At 31.0% G+C, this 13,626-nt stretch overlaps 1 protein-coding gene across 1 annotated transcript in view; it reads right to left on the bottom strand.

Annotated features, from left to right (window-relative positions):
• Positions 1 to 4,763, bottom strand: part of LOC117174501 (cytochrome c oxidase assembly factor 6 homolog) — a 15,706-nt gene extending 10,943 nt beyond the window's left edge. Inside the window, exons 1-2 of the mRNA XM_033363673.1 lie at positions 4,522 to 4,763; positions 1,049 to 1,190 (exon numbers count right to left, since the gene is read on the bottom strand). Coding sequence (XP_033219564.1) covers positions 1,049 to 1,190; positions 4,522 to 4,634 — 255 coding nt within the window. The 5' untranslated portion in view covers positions 4,635 to 4,763. The remainder of the gene's footprint in view (positions 1 to 1,048; positions 1,191 to 4,521) is intronic.
• Positions 4,764 to 13,626: the final 8,863 nt, after the last annotated feature.

Genomic DNA, 13,626 nt, shown 5'->3' with positions numbered 1-13,626 from the left:
TATATTTAATGCATTTACATAATTGAGAGTCTGTGACATACTGTTAAATAAATGAATAAATGATGTGATTTTTTATTTTCCATTATTTTGTTATGCTGTCAAAATTAAATTTTCCAAGAAAATTCCAAGATTTATGTTATTCTTGTAGGGCATTCAAAAAGCAACATTTTTCTTCTCTTGACTTTTTTTCATATCGTGCGTTATTTATCTTAAAATGTTCATTTTCGTGTTTTTTTTTTGGAATTTTGTAAATGCTATAATTCTGTTAAATTTTCATTTTGTGAAAAAAGTCATTAAGATAAATTTTACGTCTGTTTGAATACTATTAATATTCGTAGAGAAAATTTTTATATCTTGAAAAAAGTGGTCTTAAAAATTGTCAAAATACGCTTACTTTTATCATTTTTATCCAAAATGGCTAATTAACGAACTTGACCTTTATTTTAGGACATTAAAAGAGTATACCAAAGGCCAATCTAATCTGTCAATTCTTTCGAAAATTATCGTGCTAACAAAATAAAAATCTAGACACGCAAACACAGAACAGACAGACACATTCGTAAAAACCTGTTTTTCAGATTCAAGGGGCCTCAAAACCTGGATATTTGACAAAAACAGGGGGGTGGGGTCAAATTCTACACAAATCTAATACCTACTCTGATGAGAATGCAAAAAATTCAAATTCAGTCAAGAGTTATAGGCTGTAGGGGATTATGAACCGTGAATTCCCGATTCCTGTCACTTTGCAACGGTGCTCCCGGAAGTGACAATATAAGAGACCGTAAGATCCAATTCACAGTAGTCATAGGTAGGGAGCGGAATAGAGGTCTAATCCGAGCCCTGGTTATAGGGAAGCATATTTGAGAGTGATACACTAGTTGATGGCTCATGAAATAACTCGGGAAAGGGATCAACTGCGATTTTACAGTAAGTGGTTTCGTCATCTTAGAGTGGGCTTCTAAAAACCTATCGAAACTGTTTTTGATCAACTTCAATCGAATCTATCGATGATTGAAGTGCACTTTGAGTATTTTCTAAAAATCCTTACCCATTGTAAAGGGCAAAACTTTTCGTAGAGTGATCTATCATGTGCACATTCGGTCTCCGATTTGCCTTGGTCAAGACAATTCCAGTAATCGTCTCTATGGTTCCAGCATGACAGACGATCTTCCTTGTTTAAAAAAGACATTCTGTAAAATAATAAAATACTTTTACCTCATAATAGAATTTTATATTAAGATTCATGGAAGCGAATCGACGCCAAGTACAAACAAAAATCTTCAAAGAAGCCTTATCTGAAATAATCATGTATTCTGGACCTTTTTTGGGTAGTATGTGAATGTCTTAGAAACTTTCAGATTAAAAGAAGCCATAAACCATAAAAACAACCAATTTACAATCTGTGCTCACCTCTACATCCTACAAATAACAAGAACTATCGTTGAATCAAGAAAAGGCGTTTACTTGTCCGTATTTAGAACCAACATTTATTTGATCCAAGAACATTGATTTTACATAAGATATGCAGTAAAGTCGTTGACCATGTAGTTATAGAAAATATAATGATATAACTTTAGTATACAATGCAAGCCAACAAGCATCTGCGGTCATAAACGCTAATAATATAAAGTATTCATTATTATTATAAAATATTCGATTTTTGTCTAGATCCTCGATCATTAATTTTATGTTAAAGGCCAACATAAAGTTAAAAGAGCTTAAAAAAGGACACTATACACTTAAGAATTAATAAATGAATTTTATTTTCCACTTTAAAAATAATACGGCGGTATTAAACTAAGAAGATACGATTTTCAATTCTCTTGACAATATTTTTGGGATGCAAATAAACAAAGTAAATTTATTTCATGTTGTACAAATATTATATAGCACTGGATATCAAATATTAGTATTATATGTAATAATGATGGCAGAATTATATTAATTATTTTAAAGGAATGTGTCTGCAAAGATGCAGCATACTACCAGCGCGGCATATCGATGGCCTGGATTGATTAACGGTTTGATTGATTTTAATTTGAAAATATTATTTTCCATCTAGTCTGATTAAGACGTTAAGCCTTTCTATTATTGAAGACTCTTAAAGTGATCGATATTGTGTAGATTTTCTGCCTTCATGGTTTGGAGGGTTGAACAGCCGTCGGTAAGGTTACCATCTTTGATGATGTAACAGATTCCTTTAAAATAATTACTTGTACTATTAACACCTAGCTAAAAATCAGCGTTGCTTTCTTGAATTAAGAGTTCTTATTCTGATCCCTCTAATAGCTTAATTGGAAAAGCACCTGACCGGAAATCACAAGTTTTGTGGTTCGATTCCCAACAGAGTGGGATCTTTTTTCAGGAAATAATTTTAATTATATTAATTGTGCAGAACCAGATAAAAAAATGTATTATCTAATAAATTAGAGACAAGTGGAGGCTTGAAAATGTATACCGCCAATAAATGCAAAAAAAATGGAATACAAATGTCTTTTGGGTCTTGGGACACTTGGGTCCGAATTTCCCATGAGCCCCGTGCACGTATTTTCAGCAGTGAGGCCATCTCAATAGAGTAGCCGACACTCAAGGATCCTTTCTAATCTTTCGAATAAAAATTTAAAAATAGTTTTTTGTTAATTTCAAAGTTAACAGCCTACAACATAATAATTGGATGATTTCAGATATATAACTTTTCCTACCGTTTAAAATGAAATTAATACAACGTTTCTCGTAAATGGAATGAGATACGCCAAAAAGACAATATTTTTTAATTCAACTCGAAATTTGTATATTAGTACATAAGTTATAATTATAAATAAGTATAATGAGAAAATTCATTAATTGAAAAACGTGTTAATAATTTGAAGAGAAATTTAAAAAAAGGACAGTCGGATTAGCGACAGCCAACTACTGTAAATAAATCTGCCCGCCCGTTACGTGACAAATACAAAAGGACCATTGTATGACTGTCGTATCACTCTTAAGAGGACCTTGAACAGGGCCCAAATTTCTCTGACTATCTCTGAGACTAAATCATTCAAATCGAACCTGCAGATAGTCTCAAACCGGCGAGGCTATTTCGCCTGAGATGTCTATCGGTAGGTAGGTCAGATATGGTTTTGTTATTTTGATTCATATTTTTTGCAAAGAAAGGCCATCAAAGTAAAGTTGTGAAATTCGTTGGACACGATAATTTGGCCAGTTTTGAGAAAAACAGCTCTAAACCCTACCGATAGAAATCTCAGAGTATTTTCATGCGAAATAGCCTGGCCGTTTTGAGAATATTTTCAGGTTCGATTTGAATGATTTAGTCTCTGAGATAGTCTGAGAGATTTGGGTCCTTTTCAAGGTCCTTTTAAGAGTGATGCGACGGTAGTATAATGTTACTTTTGTATTCGTCACGTACCGGGAGGGCGGAGTCATTTACAGTAGTTGGCCGTCGCTAATCCGACTGTCCTTTTTAAATTACTCTTCCAATTATTAACACTTTTTGTTTTTAATTGATCTACCTGAATGTCTGCGGAGAATTTCTCATAGCTTCTCACGGCCTAGAGAATCTTTAGCATATACTCAGAGATATCTATCGGTAGGGTATTGAAGATATTTTGGTAATTGTCTAGTTTGACGGCTTCTGTTCAAAATGGCTCTAAAACGTATGTCGATTGTATTCTCAAGCGAAATAGCCTGACCCATTTGAGTCTGTACTCGAGAGTCGATTTGAATGATTTAGTCTCTGAGATATTCTGAAATATTTGGGTCGTTTTAAGAGGTATGCGACGGTAATATAATGTTCCTTTTATATTCGTCACGTACCAGACGGGCAGAGTTATTTACAGTAGTTCGCCGTCGCTAACCCGACTCTCCATTTTTAAATTACTCTTCAAATTATTAACACTTTTTTTTATTTGATGAATTTTTTCATTATACTTATTTATAATTATAACTTATATAGTAATATACAATTTTCTAGGTGAATTAAAAAATTTTGTATGTTTTGGCGTATCTCATTCCATTTACGAAAAACGTTGTATTAATTCCAAATTTAAACATTTAAAAAAAAGTTGTCTTAAATCATTCAAACCCGTAGATTCCGAATTATAATGTTTTATGCTGTTAACTATGTAATGTAAAAAAATCTATTTCTAAATATTAATCCGAAATCTTATCAACCCTATCGATAGAAATCTCAGAGTATATGCTAAAGATTCTCAAGGCTCTGAGAGATTCTCCGCAAGCAGTCAGAAATATTTAAGGGACCACGTAGCTCGTTCAAATGTTTCGAAGGCTTTAAAATGTCCTTTCCGAAATTGAAATAAAAATACGATCATAAATAACAAGAAGAGAGGCTATCTCAATAGACTAATAGATAGAGTATAGCCGCCACTCAAGGTCCTTTGTTAAGCTTTCGGATTAATATTTAGAAATAGATTTGTTTAATTTCATAGTTAACAGCATAAGACGTAATAATTCTCAATCTCGCAATCTTGCTGTTATTAGTAATTTTAACAATTTACATACGTTTTAGAGTCATTTTGAAAAGAAGCCATCAAACTAGACATAACCCAAAGCAGCTCTTTAGTACACTGATCCCTGTCCGTCCGGATTTCCTTAATCGAAGAGTAAACAGCCATTACGTTAAAAAAATTTTACCTCGTGCACTTCGAATTAATGTACCTGAAGTTCCGAACGTTCAAATCAACGAAACATTTTTCCCGATTTCTATTTTGGCAATAAATATTGTTCCTACTGTAATTTCAAATGCGCATTATAACTGTTCCAAAGAATAAATTATTTCCAATATAAATAAACAAACATTTTAGCACTTTTTTGGTTTATAAAGTCATCAGTAAAAAATTTCGTTCATTTGAACGTTCAGAAGTTTAAGCACATTTAAAATTGTTTAATTTCAAGTTAGATTCGACCTAATAAACGTTCCTTCTAATGCTTCTTATTAAGTTTCCTAAATCTTCAACTAGATATCTCATTTCACGTGAAGGTAAATTATTGCGAAAAAGGGAGTCAGTACTGTGCAAGGTATTTTGAAGCCGTTTATGACATGGCCTTAAATTAAAATATTATTAAAGTTCATTTAATTGTTACAAGTTTCTTTATTTATTATGCTTAATAGAGGTTAACTCACATTGCTCGCTGAATATATTAATTTTTCATGTTTATTAATTAATTATTTTTCTCATTATTAACCAATTTAAACTTTCCTCATGATTCATAAATCTGACTTTTACAGTATGGCACATGATCAGTGATCCCAACTTTGGCATGTTGAGCTACTACCATGGACATAGGAATAGGAGGGGACTAGCCACATGCTCCCTAACAGTGGCGCGGGGATTGATCAGAAGTTACAGGGGGGTCGGCCATCTTGAATTGCAAATTCTGCGCAGGAAATTTGAACAAGAAACACAGAAATGTTCATACCCGATAAAAACAATCTTAATTATGGATGATATAGATGAAGTAGAAAATGAAAAAATTAGAAAATAATGAATAAATATAAAAATAAATATATAAAATATAAAATTGAATATTCAATATAAAGAAATAATATCAAAAGTAAATAAAAATAAAAAATAAATTTTAAAAAAATATGTCATACATAATATCGAACTATATAATGATAAGAAAAAACACCTTTCTTCTTTCCGGAATATAATTATTTTAATAACGAAGTTGGAACAATTATGTAAAATATATACATTATTTAAACATATTTTCTGAAATTTGCCTGAATTGATTTCAAATCATGCAGGCGGAACACGATTTGATACAATTTTTTTCTTAGAGTTACGAGTATCTGAACTTTTAAAACTCGTGACGCATTTCATGAAAAAATTGTCTGCAGAGAAGAAAGAATTTTTTGTTACTCAAAAATTATTATGCACATATTGTGCGAAAACAAGATGGGATACGAAAGAAAAATTTACCAGAATTTTTGAAAGAAACGCAAGATACAGAAAAGTACCAAGTCTTTTCTTTAGCGCGTTTTAAAAGAAATAGCTTAGCGTATTTGTCTTTTTTCGTATCTCATCTTGTTTCTGGACAAAATGTAAATTATCATTTTTCAGTAATGGGTAGTCAGATAATGACAATAGAACCAACCTGAAACAAAATCAAGAAACAAATAAACGCCGGCCTTTTTGATTGTGTCATGAAATGCGTTCTAAAATTATGTCACGCGGTTTTGTTAAGTGCAGTTCCATTTTTATAAATTGCTGTTACCGTTTTTTTTATGTATTTAACATATATTTAGGTTTATTTATTAAAAAATAAAAATGTTTCTTTTACTTAATCGTGAAACATATCCGTCACACCTTTCTTCTTATTCTTCTATCCAGTGCAATTTTTGCAAATAGAAACTGTACAATTCACCATTTTTTCTAGTAATAATTTTCCACAATTTGAAAATTGTTTCCATTGCGAAATTCGAAAAAATTAATGCAAACTTGTACAAAAAACAATTATCGCAGCTGTACACAATATATGTATACCTATACATACAATATTTACAATCAAATATGGCGGCCTTCCCCCCTGCGAATTAACCCCGCAACGAGATGCCTAGTCCCCTCTTATTCCTATGTCCATGGCTGCTACGCTTGCTGGGTGCATCGACTCTAATTGGTCGCTGTTAGCGCGCGATTCAAACCGGGTATAATTGGAAATTATTGAAATTAGGCAACATCATTATAATAAATTGTACATTAATATAAGAAATTACGTAATTTGCGTTGTAAGGTTAGACAAAAATAACAGAGTATATTTTTTAAATAATAGCACATTTTTCTTTCAATTCAAAAGATGAATTTATATTCCATTAACAAAGGCTTTTGAAGAACAAAAATGTTATTTAACGATTCGTATCTATACCAAAATTTTGGTACGAATAGCCAAATTTCTTTGGTACTAGTAGACACTGGCTCAATATTCATTATCAGCAATGATGATTAATCTTTATTTTTTCTCATTATGAGCGTCATTATGTGACGCCTCTAAATTAAGAAGAACTGTTTTCAGCTGAAAACATTATGTTCAAGTGTTTATCTAGTATGATTATTTTTTGCAATGGAAATTTGTACATTAAATTATGAAAATATTCATACATATTATATTAAATGTTAGAAATATATTTATTTATAAATTAGTTGGTGAAATATGAGTTATTCTTCAGAACTAAAAAACAATATATTAAAAAATATAGGAGTTTTTTTTCTGGTCATAAATCACAATTTACGTAATTTTTTATATTAATGTGCAATTTATAATGAGTATATATTTCATTTCAATAAATGTTAATTATATCTAGTTTGAATCGCACGCCAACAGCGAACAATGACGATCGCTGCGCCGGGCAAACATAGTAGATCAACATGCCAAAGTTGGGATTACTGCACATGATCAAGAATACACAGTCTAGCCATCAGCTCCCCCAGTTTCGTCGCCGGTCGCACTCACTGTTAGAAAAAATTCTTGTGCAAATTGAATTGACTCAATTCAATCTGCACAAGATTTTTTTCTTACTAAAAGCATATTACAAACTCAGAGATTATAAAAATAGAGTTTTAAATTCACATGCTACGTTACAGTACCTACTTCCTTATCCAATTAAATTTTTCATACCAACTATTAACTTAAAAATAGGTTCAACTATTCAAAATAGTAACTCTCCTCACATTATTTTTGAAAATTTCATTACAAAAAATTTCTCTAATTTTTCCCACTTCTATACGGACGGTTCAAAATTTCCAGAATCATTCGTGGGAGCTTCTATTTATTCCCCACAATCAAACATTGAAATTAAAACAAAGATTTCCGAACACGCCTCTATCTATACCGCGGAAGCATGGGCGATTAGTAAAACAATTCAACATATTTTGGATAACCAAATTCCATCTTCAGTAATTTTCTCTGATTCAAAAAGTGTTCTGCAAGCTTGTCACAGCTTCAATGCCTCTTATTCTACGTCATACATTATTCACAAGATTCGGAATATTCTCTTCATAGCATCAAACAACAAACTCAACATAACTCTAGTATGGGTCCCTGGTCATAGGGGTATTCTGGGCAACGAGCATGCAGATAATTTGGCTAAAGTTTCTACTACAGAAGGTACCTTTCATGACATAAAACTTCCACACAGATATATGGCCAGTAGTCCTCCCACAATACTTGAGATCTGCTTTAGATACCTAGGGTAGAGTTTCAGATTCGGCTGGGATTGGTCAATATTATTTTCAAACATTCTTTCACCCATCTAAATTTAAAAAGACATGGTTCTACAAATCTAAATTAAAAAAAAAAATCGGTAGTAATAACTTCAAGCTTACGTTCAAATCATTATAATTTAGCGGCTAGTCTAACTAGGAAAAATTTCATGGACGACGGAAGTTGCGCTTCTTGCGGTTATCCTGAAGAGGATATAAATCATGTTCTATTGGCCTGCCCTAAATACTCAGATTCTAGAAAATCACTTGAATATTCCCGTATTAAAAATTCGTTTTTCCCACCATTTAGTATTGAACACTTCCTATTCCATCCAACAAACAAAGCTTTTTTTCCTATCATTCAATTTTTCAAATCGAATAATTTACTTCTTTAACTTCTTTTCAGGCTCACAGCCACCACCCGCTGTAATTATAACTTTTCGTCTATCTGCCTATTGTAGTTTGGCTCTCTTTTACCCAAATTTAAATCATATTTAGCGCCACTAGGCTTGTCCAAATGACGCCATCTATTGTCAATTTTACCTACTTGCGCACGTAAACCATTTCACTATCCTATACAAATTTTCATTCCATAACTCTTATTATACTCTATGTTGAGGAAAATCACAATCTTTGATACACTGTTAAAAATAATATTAAATTTAATATACCCATGTGTGTTAAAATTAATATATGAAGTATATGAAATCGCCAGTAAGAGCGCGTAAATTAAATTTCATATAAATACATGTTAATCACTTACAAGGAAAATCATATAATTTTATTTTTCACAAATTTAAAATAAGTTTAGCTGTAATTTTCGATTCTAAATAATAAAACATGATACATTCTCCCTGTTAACCAAAAATAAAATTGGATTACAAGCCGAAAAGTTCAATTAAGCAAATAAATAACAGACTTAACCTACAATTAATTGTATCCCCCTTAACTTTTGACCATTTAGAGAAAAATTAGGAAAAATTTAACCCGTACATTGCACTTTCATTATAAATAACAACTGAGTCTTCGAATTCTAGATTATTAATTTCGTTGAGAATATTTGACAAGATTTAAAGAAATGAAAGCAGGTTGAGTTTTTACGCACGTTACTATACTGACCTGTATATTAAATTTAATAGACATGTATCTAAAATTCACTACGCCAATGTATGTTAAATTTCAGTAGCGGTAGTGCATATTTGCTTCACACACATGTATATTAAACCTCATACAGATTTTTCTAACAGTGTAGTGTATTTACAGGCCTGTCGACTGACCGTCAGCCTGCAGAAACATAATATTGAAAGAGATAGAGGATACTTTTCTTTGAGGCATTAATTCACATCGCCATGGCCAAATAGGTTAGGAGTTTTTACTTGCAAGGAGACCTCTCTCTCCAACCTAGTCTAAATGTTCCCCTCTCAGAGGGGAGTGTGGGTAAGGAAAGGAGAAGAAGAAGCGCTCACTGTTCTGTATGACTGGATAATGGATAATGGTACCTTGTATATTATTCCTATAATATAGTCATGGAATTCGTACTATATATATATGTGTGTTACTATGTATCTATATATTGCCATGCAAGCATGCACATATGAAACGCGGGACTAGGCATGTCATCATACATGATGAACGGGGTTCATTTCACTGGAGGGGGAAGAATTCCATCAGTGTGGAGAGCCGCCATCTTACGAGGTGCCACTTGATAATGCACACAAGCGTTTTTTTGCCGACAAAGGGAGCTTTCATACCTCTGCAAGCAGAAAACCCATCAGAGAGAAAGAGATAGACCATTCTCTATCTCTCTCACTCTTATGGGTGTTCTGCGTACAGGGTAGCCTTGCCCGACTGCTTGAAAAACACCCGCCAATATAAACTTCCAAGTGGTAGTACCAAAAAAGTCCGAAAGATAGCGCCACTTCTGCCTCTACACAGTTTAACCCTGTTCCTTATTAGAGAATACGAGAATAGTAATATTTATTATTGAAAAGATTTTAGATTGAAAATAATGGAATGATGTCACTTCAAAAAATGGATTATTATGATTTAGCGGAAGTTTTCACGTACTGAAAATGGTTGGACACAGGTGCATCGTACCGAATTGTAATTCCGGGTACCATGTCCCTAATAAAGAAAAGTGCCATCATTTTACGGTTTCATCTGAAGCAACAAAAAATTGTTAGCATGGGAAAAAGCGATTTCGAGGAAAGAGTACATTTTAAAGCCGACAATGCTGGTAAGTGAAGTACATTTTTTACATGAGGATGTAGTTCGGAAAAGTGAAGTGAAGGATCCTGCTGGCAATGTTATTTTCGCCACTACCATTCAGAAGTTTATAATTACGGATGCATTCCATGCAAAAGCTTGGAAGTCGGATACGGCTGCTACAGGCTTACTTGCGGGGAAAACCTAGAAAGTATTCTTCTGGAATTAAGTAAGAACCATATATACCTTTACCTATAGTTCGTCTACCTGGTTGAAGCTAATCAATTTTGGAAATTTTCCTCCTTTTGTGGTCTATTTCTGTTGTAAGAATACTCGGTATGAATGGCTGCGTAGTTGTGAGCCCAAAATTACGAAAATAGTATTAGCACCTTATTGCGGTTAAAACACTCTTAAAAAAATTCATTGTTTAAGTTTTGTAATTTTACATAAAAAAACATTCATTTTTTAAAAAAAGGCGAATTTTAAACGACAAATAGTTCAATTGACCAACAAACAAGAATGGAATACTTGAATTGCCAGTTTAAAAAAATTAATATTTTCAACAACAAAAATGAATTTTCAACAGAATGCATGAATTTTTACCCACTTACCTTGAAGAAGTCAAAAGATAAATTTTCAACCAAAAATGAAATAGCTGAATTTTCAAATAAAAACATTAATTTCTAACAATATAATTTATTTTCTATCCAAAGAGTTAAATATGCCACTATAATCGTAATGTTTTAACTAAGAAGATTTATTTTTAGTTCAAAAAATTAATTTAAACTTTAAAAAAAAACGGGTTTTCAACTAAGTAGATGAATTTCAACTAAAATGATAAATCTTCAACAACAAAAATCAAGTTTCAACAAACCTCTACAACTATTAATGTAAAATTCTTTAATTTTTCCCTGCTAAATGTTTCAATGTATACAATTTTAAGTATTCCTTCAAAATTGTTGAATTTCACGTTACAGTTTAAAATTAATTATTTAACTAAGCATTGGTTTTAATGATTTTTCAACTATAAAATGTTATAAATAAAATTTTTTAATTTATTATCTTCAGTTCTTAGAACAATAATACTTTTGTAATAATAATATGAATAATTATACCTAATTATTTTAATATATTCTATTTAAATTTCAAATTAATATTATTATTATGTTTTCTTAACAGATCAGGAGTTTATATAATAATAATTCAAGGATAATTTTCAAATACAATATACAATTTTAAAGTATAAGTTTCTGTTAAAAAAAATTATGAGAAAAATGTTCTCAGCAAGTATGCATCGCTGGAAACAAACTTTTTGAAAAATCATTTAATAAGCAATGTTTTTTGGCTTCTGACATTGGTTTTATTAAAAAAGGGTTAAGTGCATTTTTCACTTAATTTTTATGTACAGAAAGTTTTCTTTTGATTGAAAAATTAAATACGTATATTTAATATCACATATGCATATATACATACATACATCCATGCATATAAACATACATACATACATGCATGCATACATATATACGTATATATACATATGTAATAATAATAATAATTACATAATTTTCATACATTTCTTTTAATGTTTAACAAAGTTCTATTTCTTCACACAATTTTCATTTACTCAAGCAGTCATTTTTCGATAACTATTGAATAGAACACATATAATTAATTACGATGTCAAAAGTATTTTTGGAAAAGTAATTATTTAAACAAATTATATTTGTTTAAACAATTAAAAAGTGGTAAATTTTTTCTTTCTATACGCTATACAGTCAGAAACATACTGCTATGTGTTCTATTTTATTGTAATTCTTTTAGTTACCGAAAAAAACTGCTTTAGCAAATAAATATTGTTTAAAGAAAAAAATTTATTAAACAATAAAATAAATGTGTCAAAATTATATAATTATTCAACAGAAAGTAGCATATGATACCAATTTGAATAAAATTGGACATCTCTGGCTCAATTGAAAATTTTTTTAAAATAAAGAATAATTAATTCTTCAAATAATTACGTAATGTTTTTAGACAAATTTACTACACCAAACAATGACAAAATATTTCATTTCAATAAGAAAATAAGATCATTTTTTAAATTTATGGGGAATAAATGATTGTTTAAATAGTTTACATTTGTTTAAACAATTGAAAATTGTTTCAAAAGTCATAATAAATATTAAAATTGTATATTAATTATTATTTCTTTGAAAACGACTACAGGAATTGCTGAAAAATAACAATAAGCATATCTGCGACAACTTATTCTAATTTTAATCTTTTCATTGCAATTAACATATCGTTGGAATCGCAAATAAACGTACATTTCGAATATAATATTTTCAAATTGCTGATAGAAAAATAAAAATTTCCTATTCATATTTGGAAGAGATAATTTACCCCCAAAGTTAATCAAGAATTATTCAAGTTTTCAAGGCGACCTCAAAGTCAAATCAGAAACTGGTTCAAAAATTTCAAAATTGAAAAATTTTAGGTTGAAATTTTTTCAAAATAAATAATTTTGAATATGAAGCAATTAAAATTCGAGAATTTGCAAACGAAAACTAAATTGAATGTTTCAATGTTTGTAAATGTTTTAATTCAGTATTGAATGTGAAAATTCAGAGATCTAAAACTGTAACCATTCAAAAACTTCGAATTTTTATTTATTTTCATTTTACACAATGCAATTTTAAACTTTTTAATTTCAACCAGTTCATTTAAAATAAGGGCCGCATTTTGGGGCGTGCAAGCCGTGCGGTTGCACAGAGCGCCATGGTTGAGGGGGAGGGAGCATTCGATTTTACTCACTGCCTTCTTCGACCTGTGTTTTTAGGTTTCTGGAAAGGTGACAACTTGGTACCTGTTTATCCAAGTCTAGTCTCAAGATCAGTAATAGCTTTTCCACTTATCCATTCATAGATCTGAACTAAGATTGTCTTTCGATGATCATTTCTTACGATACTTTGTAAATTTATAATAATTATTAATCATTTAAACAATTTTCATAAACATATTGAGAGGTGAGGTATTTTTCAATTAATATACACAATTTTCTTACGAAGTTAACTATGATTGTCTTTGCGATGACTCTTTCCTAAGGTACAGTCTGTCAAGTTAAAGCGTGGGTGGCTTTACTCGCAGTCGGTAAGGTGTATCGACATGATTTTGGTGTCAAAATATTAAGAAGAGCTCCCTC

The sequence above is a fragment of the Belonocnema kinseyi genome, chromosome 6 (genome assembly GCF_010883055.1).
Source record: "Belonocnema kinseyi isolate 2016_QV_RU_SX_M_011 chromosome 6, B_treatae_v1, whole genome shotgun sequence".
NCBI classification, from domain to species: domain Eukaryota; kingdom Metazoa; phylum Arthropoda; class Insecta; order Hymenoptera; family Cynipidae; genus Belonocnema; species Belonocnema kinseyi.
This window is presented reverse-complemented; position numbering and strand designations above follow the sequence as displayed.